Below are 13,729 nucleotides of genomic sequence, written 5' to 3' on the forward strand. Positions count from 1 at the left end.
ACAGGTGTGTCTTCTGTTCTGATAGCTATTTTCTCGAATTGGGAAAAACGTATAATAAAGTGTAACTACAAGAAGGCTTTGCGTTTTTTGGCACATAGCATACGGCAGCACAATGGGACCTCATTAGCTTTCAAGAAATGAAGCGCCAACAGTGACGGCACACTAGGAAGGAACAAAGTATGCCATCACTGTTGGCGCTTCATTTTTTGAAAGCTATGGACCAACTAGCCCCACAACATGTTTTACTGACCTCATTAGCCCATGAACTTGTGTGTACGCTGCCACTGTTACACTTAGTACTGTGTACCAAAATTGTCATCCTGTTATTGACACTTCGTTTAATGCATGATAACGTCTGAATTAGTGACTTGCTTTGAAAAGTAGTAGTAGTTGGCTACTGATTGTTAGAACTTTCAATCCCAGGTAGCTGCTACAATTGATCAAACCGACCCCACTCTACACGCCTGTTGCTGTCTACTTGCTGATGTTCTTGTCTGTTCACCTGTGTAGACTCCCAGATATTTAATGATATTTAGCGCAAACCACACGGTATGTATGGATTGAACAGCAAGAAACAGTGAGATTGGTGATAGTACATGCAAGTACACAAAGCACACTCCACTGTGAGCATTGCCTGTATAGCTGTTCACTTCAGGTGGACACGCCCCGTGCCAGTTCTATGTGTAGTCCTGTTTAAAAATAACTTGTGCTCAGGATATGCACAATTAGGATGTCATGCTTAGTGCTTTCATGTTTTCTTTCATGTTACTAGACCTGCACATGTGTTAGGGAATTAAGATCAAAAAGAAAAATAAGAATTTATCAGCACACATCATTGATATTGTCTGGAATTCGTTAGCATTTGGGCCTCACAGGTAAAAAGCGAAGTTCTGTGCACGCTTGAAGGGAATAGCGAGGCAGACGACGTTAGCTCTTCAGTGTGCTTTGTGCACTTGCCCGTATTGTTGCTAATTTCGCCACTTCTCGCCGTGCAGTCGATGCTGGCGCGATATTATGGAAAATCCAAGAGGCTGTATATGTTTTGGTGTGCTCCCATGAGTACAAATGGAATGCATCCAATGGTTGCTATCTGAAGCTTGCAAATTGTACAGTGCACATTTTGTGCACTGCTGCTGTTGGTCTTTCTCTAAAACTTTTGAAGTGCATGTCTGCATCCACGCCTTGAAATTTTATTAATGGAAAAATAGATCTTCCTTTGAATTAGATTTTTTTTTCAATGGATAAGTTCAAAAAGCATTTTGAAAGCGCATTTACGTGACCTGTTTTGTCTCCCAGTGTCGTTTCAGTGTACAGTAAAACCTCGTTAATTCGACCCTCGTTAATTTATAAAATTGGATAATTCAGACTCGTCCTTTGGTCCCGGCAGGAGCATGCATTATTTAATGCACTTGTTAATTCGTATGTATTTGGCCGCACATCGGTCAATTCGGACAACTGTCCGAGTTTGGTGAGTGCTGGAGCACTGCAAATGTGCAATGCAAGAGAGCAAAAATAAAAATGGCGTTAGCATCCACTGAAATGAAGTGGCGGAGTCCGCATCGCCATAGTCGTCAGTGGAAGTCGTATGTAAATGACAGGGACGCCAGAATGCTTCATGCCTATTTGTGCCTCTAAAACCTTTATTCTTGCATTTACCGCTGCGCGTAGCTGCGTGCTTTTATGACTGTAGTCGCCATCCATGATCGCATCGATAGTGGCCACAGTTTCGTCCGCAGTTGCAGCAAATGGTAGTTTCGTTTTGACACAGTGCGTGTGTTGGCTGCGCGCCTTCAGAACTGCAAGGTCGCCCTCCATGATAAAATAGCAGTTTCGTTTTGACAAGCTTTCGAGTATGAAGAGCACCGGCTACATCGCGATGGACGGCGGCCAGCTCCGTGGCAAAAAAATAATCTGGATGTGTGTGCGGTAGTAAAAAGCCTGTCTCAGATGAAGGTGGCGCTGCGGCCACGCTGTCAAGGCGAGGCCTTGATATCTGTAAGTGCTAATCAGCCATGAGGTGACCAGAATTGCAGCTTCCGCACTGCTTTTGTGCCAAATAGAAACAGGATTGGCTCATTTATTCAGTAAATGAGAGCGTGTTGACATAGTAAGTATGTATTTATTGTTTTCTTAATACCCTCGATAATAGCGCATTCGGTTAATTTGGATATTTTTTTTGGTCCCGTGAAATCCGAATTAACAAGGTTTTACTGTAATAGAATGCACTAAAAGACTAGTAAAGCATGAAAGTCAGTTTGTAGCTTTCTGAAAGTACAGTAGACTCCTGTTAAGATGAACTCGCTTAAGATGAACCCTCGGTTAAGATGAACAGTGAAAGTGGTTTGTTTGGTTTCCCATAGAGTCAATGCAAAAAAATCTGCTTAATATGAACACTGCACACCCGCTAATCGGTTAAGATAAACTTGCACAGCCGGCCGCACCTTAGCCGTGCAGCTTTACCGACCATCCGAGCAGCACTTTAGAAGAAAGAAGAAAAGAAGAGACAAAAATGAAAGCTTTTCTGCGCCGTTGACCATCTGTGCGACGCGAGGAGATGAGGAGACCTAACCACCTCGGTGTTTTTGCGAAGGTTCCGCTGCTCCTCCGCTCCTCCTCTCCCACCCTTTCTCATTCACTCCTCTGTCTCCTCCTGGCCCGGCTACAAGAATTTTCCGTGCCCTCAAGTTCATTCTCTCCTTTGCCTCCCCATCGCCGCACCCTCCCCCTCTGCCCTGCACAGCGCCGATGCGATGAGCCTTTCATACGAGGCATTTTCAGCGCTGTGCTACTCCCCTTCCTCCCCACCGCACCACCTCCCACAATGATCTCTCCTCTTTGTCGCCGCAGCAGGTTTGCGTTGCGCTGGCTTTCTCCGAACTTGCAGACTGCAGGGGGGAAACAGGACTCAGAGAGAGAGCGAGAAACATCAAGCGCAGCCTGGCCAGTAAAGCCAGCTAAACTAAAAAAAAGAACAGAGGCGAAGAGAAAAAGCGAGAAGAAAAAGCAGCCAATGCTGTTTCGCAATGGTGATCAAGTGATAGTGCCATCATGCCAGTGCTACCAACCTCTGCGCGTTTGCTGACCTCCAACTACGCCAACTACGCAGTAGGCATATCCCTTCTTCGTGGCATGCGTGCGCGCCGTGTCCTGCTGTCTCCTGCTGGTCCGTACGCCGTCACATTGTGGTGTGCGTTGTTTATTTTAGTGTGCGCCCTGTTCGTCATGTTGCTAGTATGGCAAGTCAGCCAACAGCTCGGAAAAAGCCGCTTGAACTTCGTGAGAAGATCGAAGTTTTGACCGAAGTTCGCACCGGCCGGCTTTCAAAGACTGAAGTTGCGCGCAAGTTCGGCATCGCGAAAGACGAAGCGTGGATTACCAGTGCTCTGCAAGATGGTGAGTTTGCGTCGAAGCGTAAAAGGATGCGCACAGCTATGCACAAAGACCTAGAAGACGTTCTTCTTGCTTGGGTAAAGAGAGCGCACGGTGCGAATTTGCCAGTGAATGGAGGTATATTGAAAGCGAAAGCGGAAGAAATTGCACTGTGGCTGAATGTGGAGTTTGCATGCAGCGATGGGTGGCTCGACCGTTTCCGCAGAAGGCATGGATTGGCCTTTCATTGGGTTGTTGATGAGGCCGCTGCAGTGGACGAAACGGCCTGCAGCGATTGTGGAGGCAGAACAAACTGAATGACTTCATCGAAGAATATGACCCTCAAGATATATTCAATGTGGATGAAACTGCCCTTTTCTACTCGCTGCTTCCAAACAGAATGCTCACATTTGCTGGTGATAACTGCGTGGCGGGCAAGCACAGCAAGCTTCGGGTTACGGTCCTCATGGGTGCAAATGTGACTGGGACTGACAAACTAAGGTTGCTGGAGATTGGGAAGTCTAAAGCACCACGCTGCTTTAAAAGCGTAAAAATGCTGCTGGTCATGCACATGGTTAATTCGAAAGCGTGGATGACGCAAGCGCTTTTCGAGCAGTGGCTTCAGGAGATGGATCATCGCTTCCAGAGAGAGAAAAGTTCTCTTTGTTGTTGATAATTGTCCTGGACACGGTCACATCGCCGGACTTTCTGCCATCCATCTGGAGTTTCTGCCAGCAAATACAACTGTGAAGCTACAGCCCATGAACCAGGAAGTAATCAGCAGCTTGAAGAGGCACTATCGTTGCTCTCTATTGCAGAGGATGCAAATTTCATGGAGAGCGATATAGAGTACACAGTGAACCTGTTAAGTGCTGTCCACTTACTAAAAAGTGCCTGGGGGCAGGTTACTGAAGTGACCATTGCCAATGCCTTCCACCATGCAGGGTTTATGGCGCCTAGTGAGAGCTCAGCGCAGAATAACTGCGATACTATGAGTGAGGACTCTACTGTCAACTTGGAGGAGAGCAGCATTGTTTCTACGCTGAGCAGTAAAGGTGTCTCCATTGACATGAGTGCGTATGTCAGCATTGATGAAGGTGTGCAAACATGTACGGCTGACACACTGGAAGCTTTAATTGAAGAGGTGCTCGACCTGCCATCAGAAACTGCTGCTGACGATGACAGCATGGATGTTGTGCCTGAATCTGCACAAGTGACCTGCAATGCAGCTGACGCTTGCCTGGATACTTTAGTGCAGTTTTTCGAACAATGCGAGGGCACTGAGGAATATCTTTGAAAATTAAGTGAGATGTCTGCATTTGTAGCGGCCAGGCAATTTTCTCGACGGGCACAAAAAAAAAAACAACAACAACAACAGACTGGGTAACAGTCAGCAGTGCCAGATGCCTTACTGGGGCAATGTGTTGTATACCACTAGTAGTGCAATAAATGCTTATATTGTAGTTATTTTTTCCCTGAAAGCCCATTTCATTCGTTTGTTCTCATATACGAGGTATTTGGACACACACTGCATGCTCAAACATCATTTTTAGAAGCGCTTCTGATTAGACGAACTTCTGATAAGAACACTTTTCATGATCCCTTGGAGTTCGCCTTAAAGGGAGTCTACTGTATACAGTGAAACCTCGTTAAACCATTGTTGGCCGTAGCTCGGAAAAAGTACGTACTATACGATAGTACTGTTTAACCGAAATACAGTCAAACACGGATATATCGAACCCACATATATCGAATTATTGTCTGTATCGAACTCATAAATTATCCCCTTGAAAATTCTGTGTTAAAGTATGGAAATTCGTACGTTTATATCGAATGATATTTTTACCCGCCATTAGATATATAGAACACCGCGCGATCTCGGCACTCGCTGCACCCACGAGCTCCGCGCCTCCCCCGAAAGGCTCGGAAAATGTGAGGGCGAGAGGGAGGGAGGCTCGGACTGTACTCCCGCTGCGCATGCTCTCCGACTTGCAGAACTGCTTTTTTTTTCTCTCTCTCCGAATATCTCTCATCCTTCCCCCACGCAGCCAGGAACAAAGGCGCCGGCGGCCTCCTTCTCTTGCCTTTTTTTTCCTTGTTGCTTTTTCACGAGTTCTGCTCAGCCAACCACAGCTCGTGCCTTTCGTACGTCGCTGTCGCCCTCGGAGGTGGCCATCGCGAGCGCTTTGTAGGCAGAGGCTGCGCACGTGAATTCTTGTGTTTTGTGCGCGTTCTTGTGTTTCGTGTTCATTATTGTTTTGCGTGCATCTCACGACACGTGTGACTGGATCGTGGTGAGCTGACGTGGAAGCAATGGCCGCAGCAAGCACAAGCAGCGTCAAGAAGCGCAAGAACCTGGACTTTGCGACAAAGCTGAAAGCCATTCAGCGTGTTGAGGCGGGCGAGAAAAGTGCGACGGTGGCAGAGCAGACGACTTCGGGATTCCTCGGAGCACTCTAAGCACCTTGTTAAAAAACAAGGCGGACATAAAGTCGAAAGCCGCGGAGCAACGAACGTCGGGAGCTTGTCGTGTGCGCGCTCCTGCCCACGAGAAAGTTGAAAAGGCCCTCTATGCGTGGTTTTTAGAGGTGCGGGCTAAGAACATTCCGGTTGATGGCCCAATGCTAATGGCTAAAGCTAAATGGTTTGCCGCTGCACTCAGTGATGACAACTTCGCCGACAACACAGGGTGGCTGCAGTGGTTTAAGAACCGCCATAAGATAGTTGGCAAAACCATTTCTGGGGAAAGCGGAGCCGTCATCAGCAAGGATATCCAGCAGTGGATTTCGAAGGAATGGCCGGGAATTTGCGCGAAGTTTTCACCCGCGGAAATCTTCAACGCCGACGAGACTGGGTTGTTTTGGCAGATGCTGCCCAGCAAGACGCTCAACATCCGGGGCAGCACGTGTCACGGGGGCAAGATGAGCAAAGTCCACGTGAGCGTTCTGCTCGCTGCAAACATGGATGGCTCTCAAAGGCTCCAGCCCTTTGTGATCGGCAAAGCAAGGGCACCGCGCTGCTTCAAAAACTGTAAGCAGCTCCCCGTTCGCTACGCCTTCAATAAGAAGGCGTGGATGACGCGTCAGCTGTTTAAAGAATGGCTGCAAGCGTGGGACGCCGAACTGGGCAAGTCGGGGCGTCACGCTTGCCTTCTCGTCGATAACTGCTCGGCCCATCACACCACCTGCGAGCTCGAAAACATCGTGCTCAAGTTTCTGCCAGCGAACACGACAGCGAAGTTGCAGCCGCTCGACCAGGGCATCATTAAGTCGTTCAAAGTCGGCTACAGGAGGCGACTCATTGATAGGCTTTTGGTGAACCTCTGCATGGGCACTGAGCTTAAGGTTGACCTGCTGGGGGCCATTCAAATGATGACCGGCGCCTGGAGAGACGTGAAGCAGGATACCGTGGCCAACTGCTTCCGGAAGGCAGGTCTCGTGATGGCCAAACTTCCCGAAACCTGCGAAGACGGCGACGGCGACAACAAGTGCATGGACGACGCCTTTCGCGAGTTGTCGTCCCTTTTCCCGGCTGCCGTTCCAGCCGAAGTGTCTGCTGACGATTTTGTGAATGTTGACAGCAATGTTCAGGCTGTTGCGAGCCTTGCCGACGAGGACATTGTAGCTGCAGTCGCAGGGACCCAGGCCGACAGCTCGAGTGGCGACGAAGATCATCCGGTCGAGGGGGTGGCTACACGCTCGTACTCCGCCGCTGAAGTGGCGGCCGCGTTCAGCTTGATTTGCCGTTGTTGCGGCGACATGGAAGGAACCGGGCTTTTGCACCTGAACAGCCTCGATAAGATCGAGGTTGGCTTCTTTAATTTCATTTGCAAGGCGAAGAAGCAGACCAACATAGGCGATTTTTTTCCACCCAAATAAAGCATTACGTTGCGTCGTGTGTGCGGAAATAGTTGTCATTCTTGAATGCGCCGATTGGTAGGTCATCGTCCGCCACAGGTAGTCTTTGGGCCTGCATTTTTTTATATCGAATTTTTAATATATCGAATCAATTCGTGATCCCCTTCGAGTTCGATATATCCGTGTTCGACTGTAGCATGAGATCGACCACTTAGTGTCAAAAATGGAACTCGGAGAGAGTGCGATGAAAGGGGTAAAGAACATGCAGTATTTATTTACTTCGCACGACGAAAGTGTTATTTTCGTTTGATGCCGCGGTGGCCTAGCAGTGACATTGTTTCTCAAACTTATTAAAGCTGTGAGGCAACTTTTCAGCCAGCCCACCTCTTCTCGGCAAACACTCGCATGGCAGATACCTCGTTGGCGTCATGTATTCTCCATGCACGCGTACGGTTGCGCTGCAGAAGTCGGCGGGCGCTTTTTTCATTGCGGGGTGCTGTTCTCGTCGAGACGATTGCATTTATGAGGCTGACGTAATGTGCACCTTCTGCCACTGTCGGGCCTCAATCGCCCGTGCTGTTGCTTTCCGTGTCGTCCTCATCACTGTTGCTAGCCGACACTTCGGCAACAACAGAGGCAACGATGGTGAAAAGTCGAACCGCGTAGCTGGCATCTCTTCGTGGTCGCAGCAGCGCTGCTGAGCAACTTCGCATTCCAAATGCCGCCCACCGTAGTCAACAGCAGATCCCTGTCGCATGCCAGTGCCGACTTCTTTGTGTCACATTCGATAGCACGAACGATGTCTAATTTTTCTTGTATGCTTAGCATCCGGCGTTTTTTTTTAGCCGAGCTTCGGCATGACGCGAGTCCTCGCTTACTACACCACAACGCTCTCTGGCACGCCGCCGAAATGATATTGATGTGGCTTCACGCGCAAACGCACGGGGTGCTTGGAGGCTGTTGTTCCTATCTCTCAGGCTTGTTGTTCTGCCGGGTCGCCCGATAGAGACGACGCACTGCGGTTTTTGCGCAACGAAAAGTGGATACGCTATGTGTTTACCGATACGTACGTAATAAGTTGGTACGGTTTATGCGGATACAAAACACATTATGTTCAATGACCGCTGAGTTGGGGATTTGACTTTACTACTTTTAAAACGAAACTACTGTTTAAGTGGGTCCGGTTTAACGAGGTATTACTGTATATTGTTTTGTGAATGCAGCATTTATAGAGCTTTAGTTAGTGCCCAATAATTCATCACATGTTTTCACTTGCAGCAACCACATCCTCAGCTCCCACCATATGGTCCACAGGCTCAGCAGCAGCTTATGCAGAACTCCCAGTTGCAGCCACAACCATTACCATCACAGTCCTTACAGCCACAGCCTCTGCAACCTCAGTCATTGCAATCCCAAAGTTTGCAACCCCCGACTTTACAGCCCCAGGCTCTACCCCCTCAAGGATTGCAACCTCAAGTGATGCCGCCTCAAGGCTTGCAGCCGCAGACGTTGCAACCACAAGGCCTACAGCCCCAGGGTCTGCAACCACAAAGCTTGCAGTCGCAGCAGCAGGCATCAGCTTCTGTTGGCATGGTGGCTGCTTCTTCAGCATCATCAGTCCCTCCACCTAGCCCCACTGTGTCTACATTGTTTCCCAGCATGGCAGACAGCTACCGACCTCCGAGCCAGCCTCCTTCACTGCCCACACCCATGATCTCTGATCAGGTCAGTATCTAGGTTTCTTGGAACCAAAAATTTTTTGCTTGTTTTACTATTTAAACTAAAAAAAGGGCGTGGTTGTTTGGAGTGGTGAAAGGTGTTACCTCTTATGATAAATCTGACCATTATTTTAGTGACATTGTGGAATATCACACACAAATTTAGAATTAAAGCGATGCCAAAAAAACACACACACACACAGAACACAAAAATTGGGTGTATTGTAAATCGCCCCTCTAATTACATTCTGCAATGCCAAAAATGCTACTCTTATCTTGAGGGGAGTCTTGATAAGGCAGCAGACACAAAAGCTGAAAGCTGGTGGCGACTTCGCCTTGGAAGTTCCCGCAGCAGCTTGCCGTGATGCCATTGATTTTGACAGCACCCAGTTAATTTTTTATGAGTAAAGGTAGGCTGCATTGTAAAGGAGCTAGAGACTGAACTTTGCAACTTCTAAATGCTACATATTTTGCAGTGGCATAGCGCTCATGCAATCGATATGTTGCTGTTTGAAAGTTTTATTCTTAATGTCTTGTTTTTCTGCTGCATCAGAAAGTTCTACTTAAATTTGCACTGAGAGCAGAGGCATATGTTTTGTTTGCTTAGGATTTAATGTAATAGTGACACCATCAGCGGCAACCATTCCAACTAGAGAAAATGTTCAAATTTTTCATTCTGCCATTACCACAGATAAATTTTCAATGTAGTCTCGAACATGTACTTATTGGCTAAATGGCCCGTAAGGATTCTGGTAATGGATGACAATGCATACTGTCGAAACTCGATATAATGAGCACAGGTATAATGAATTATTGGATATAACAAGGTAAACATAAAATTAGGTTGGTCACGCTTTTTTCAGTGGCATATTCTACTATTGTAATGGAATACGAATTTCGAGATCCAACATGGTACCAGTTATAGCAAAGGTAGCGAAGGACATCTTTGTTTGCTTGTGCTTCAAAATATATATTGTAGTAGCAATAATGTCGAATACATCTGCCAACTAAGTTTTCAGACTTACTAATTTTTTGTACCTGCATTATTCCTGTGGTACCACCACCTACCCCTAGCATCAATGTACAACGGCAATAACCAGTTGATGGACTGACAGGCTGTTGCAGGAAAGTTGCCGCCAATACGTTCGCACTCGTAGTCCTTATTGGGAATTGAGTATGATATCAGACGCACGGGGCTAGACTGACAGCCGTAGTAGCAGAGTACGGATCCATTTGCGGTGGCATGCTTGTTTTGGACATCAACTTGACTTGGTTAAACTGCAGTTGGCAATGTCTGAAAAATCTACTGGTGGTGTGTGTGTTTTGGCCAGCAGCCTGGCTTTGTTGGACCGCTGTCAGCAAACCAATGGTTCGATCATGCGTGATAGCACTGATTGTACTGTTGCATATTCACGGCAGTATAGAGTGCAGGTATGTAGTTTATTGTTTTTCCCATGCCTCGTATTGGCACAGCAATATGTCGACGGCCAAAATTTGCGGGAGACTCTTTGCTGGCTCGTTGGAGGCATCCTTCTTGCGTTTCTTTTGCATAGAACTGATTGTGAACTTTTTTAGCCAATATCTGCGTGTATGCTTATGACAAATGTCGGATATAACAAAAGTATTTTCATGGCTGATGTGATATAGTTTTAATGAGGTTTAACTGTACAACAAAATCTCATTAATTTGACCCTCAATGTAATTCTGGATAACGGATAGTTCGGACTCGTCTTCTGGTCCCGGCACGCGTATGCATTATTTAATGCAATCAAACTCTCATTAACTCGGATGTATTTGGCCCCACAGTGGGTTATTCGCACAACTCTTGGCACTCGGCGAGCACGAAGTGCTGGAAACGTGCGATGCAAAAGGGCATAACGCCGCTAGCATTTAACCGAAGCGAAGCGGCAGAATCTGCATTGCAGTAGTCAGCACAAATAGTACGTTAATGAAAGCAGTGCCAGTACTCTTCATGTCTTTAGAACCATTATTCTTAGCGTTTACCACCGCACATAACATTGCATCGGCTACGTGCCTTCATAACTGTGTAGTCCCAATCCAAGATTGTGTTGATATCGATAGCGGTTATGTTTGCAGCAGTTGCGGCAAGCAGGATATATTTGAGTCCATGCAAAGTTGTTGAGGATGAAGAACATCGGCTGCATAGCAATGAATGGACCATCTGTTGGCGACCAGCCCACTAACGAAAAAATAATTGTGATGTGTGTGCAGTAGTGAAAAGCATTTCTTAGATGAAGACATGCATCGAGGCCGTGCTGCGAAATATGTTGTGAGGCCTTCGTCGATGCGAGCACTATTTAGTTACAAGATGACAAGAATTGCAGGTTCCGCGCTGCTTTTGTGCAAAATGGAAATGGAATTTGCTGATTGATTCAGTAAATAAAAGCATGTTAACATAGGAAGCATTTGTTTGTTTTCTTAATACCCATGTGATAATTAGACATTCGGTTAATTTAGGCATTTTTTGGGGGAGCCTGTGAAATTCCAATTAACAAGGTTTTACTGTACTCAGGAGAACTCTGAGTATGCAAACTAACTGCTTATTTGTTTCTTGTGCTCCATTTGCGCTTTTCATAAACCATGCTTTGTAATGTACATTGTAATGTCAGAAACATGCTAATGTTGTAAATACTAGCAATTGATATATTTTTGTATAGGGAAAAATCCTGTTGAGTATTTAAAAACTATTCAAATAGTATCTTTGATATTTGATTCAATTCCTTTGCTTCTGGCACCATTTGATTCATATTTCACTTCTTCTCCAAGTTACTATGCACACTGCCTACTTGAATGAAGAAAAGTTTACGCCTGATAACCGTAGAGTAACTGTGGGCACACATTTAGTTTATGCTTGCTTCTGGTGACTGTCAATCACTACACAATCAGCCGCTAGAAGGGCACAGAAAACAATCAACAGTATTGTGTGCACATAAGCCGTTTTATGACGGGCCACACAGAGCTGAAGTGGTAACAACTTTCAGGTGCTACAAGAAAGTGGAAAAAATGTACGTGGGGGGATTAAGTGTTAACCCTTTGAGGGTCGAATTATTTTGAAAAAAACTTTCCCAGGTGGTCAAATTATTTTATTGCGGATCTTGAATGTCCAAGATGTATAAAGTCGGGAATAAATAGTAAAAAAAAATTAGGAACAGTATTTTGGTGTCGGCATCACTCAGAACTGCAAAATGTTCAATAGTATTTCAGAGTGTGGTATCCTTGAAACACGAGTCTCCGCACAGCCGCAGAGAGCGAGAATACCTCATGAGCGGCGGTGATAAACGAGCTAAGAGCAGTGCCAATCAAGATAGAAATCAACTTCCGCCGCCCCTGCGATAGCGTGCCGACAAAGATAAAAATCACGTTTCGCGCGCCTCCGTTGCGATCACACGGCGAAATCGAAACCGCAATAGGGGTGTTGCCGCAGTCTGCGCGACGACGCGCTGAAGCTAGAAGTCAGTTATGTTTATCTCCCCAAGAAGGTAGCACAAATTTCAAACGCTTCTTGTGTAAGTCCTAAGAGGTGCCAGCACCTCCCAGTGAGCGTGCATCGTCATTATGGTGCGAAATTCAAAACGGAGGGTCGAAACCGTACCCGTACGACAAAGACCTTGTGGGACAGAAAACCGCTGCCGTACATGTACGGCGAAAACCGTCAAAGGGTTAGTGATGCATAATCAGGCAGAAATAAGCCCTTATGTTAATTATTTTCTTTTGTACTTTTCAGTTGAAACTATTTCATAACTTTTGAAGTGATTCGCCACAGCCATAAAACATAAGAAAGAGGGAAGTTGAGTGCTGGCTGCTAGTTATGATGCATGTGGTGCCATTTGATGGTGGGTTCAACCACTGAGTGCATCCATTACCACAGCTTTGCTTCTTCTGGCACGAACCTGTCCACTTTTGCATGTTATGCTTATTGCATGCAAAATTGTGGCTGGTGCATCTGATTGATAAATTATGGACCTGGTTTCCTGTCATATTTTAGGAATGTTTGCTGATAAGTGTTTATCACCAGAAGTGTTCCACGAGGTCAATAGATTTTTGTACTGTTGAAATATAGAACCTTTCCTTTAATAGAATCCTTGCTTTAACAAAGTTTGTCGTTGTAATTTGGCTTTTAATTGGCATTCAACTGTACACACCAGTTCATTCATTTGTTGTGTTGTGCAAAAAAAGCTGAAGGTCTGTTAAATTAGCCTGTGCCATCTGAACTAGTTCACAAGGTGCTGCACTGTGTTGTCTAAGCAGCATGGTGAAGCTACTTTATGAACCCTGCCTTTACAGTATTTACTCGCAACCAAACTTGCCTCGGCTTTATTATTTGTAGGCTTCATAATGGTTTTGGTCAACAACAACAACATAAAGGGCGCCTTTCGATTCTTCTCGTCTGCATTCATGGGCACGCAACAAATCGCGAGCACCAACGATAGTGGCCACATTTACACTGATATGTTAGAAGTGTACCCTATTCATATGCCGACGCTTGTAACGCAGCTAAGATATTCGCCCACCCTTAGCGGAAACGTGCTGTATTAGGATAGCGGTGAAGACAAATGCCGCAGTTTCCGCAGCATGCCCGCCGTATGTTTCTATGTCATTTGCAGCTAAACGCGCCCATCTCTGTTTCTGTCCCCTCAAAGTGGACGTGGCTACGTTACTGTCACATACTTGCTGATAATAACAATATTATTCATTACTGATACGGAAGAAACTGCTTCAATGCGTGTAATGTACTCACGAGAAGAAAAATAATCGCGTTCAGTG

At 46.2% G+C, this 13,729-nt stretch overlaps 1 protein-coding gene across 11 annotated transcripts in view; it reads left to right on the top strand.

Moving 5' to 3' along the window:
- The window catches only part of kis (chromodomain helicase DNA binding protein kismet), a 200,046-nt gene that overhangs the window by 25,929 nt on the left and 160,388 nt on the right, over positions 1–13,729 (top strand). For all 11 annotated transcript variants that reach the window (XM_065438209.2, XM_065438203.2, XM_065438211.2 and 8 more), the window contains one exon: positions 8,505–8,951. In XM_065438209.2, the coding sequence (XP_065294281.1) occupies positions 8,505–8,951 (447 nt within the window). The remainder of the gene's footprint in view (positions 1–8,504; positions 8,952–13,729) is intronic.

Source organism: Dermacentor albipictus, chromosome 1 (genome assembly GCF_038994185.2).
Source record: "Dermacentor albipictus isolate Rhodes 1998 colony chromosome 1, USDA_Dalb.pri_finalv2, whole genome shotgun sequence".
NCBI lineage: Eukaryota > Metazoa > Arthropoda > Arachnida > Ixodida > Ixodidae > Dermacentor > Dermacentor albipictus.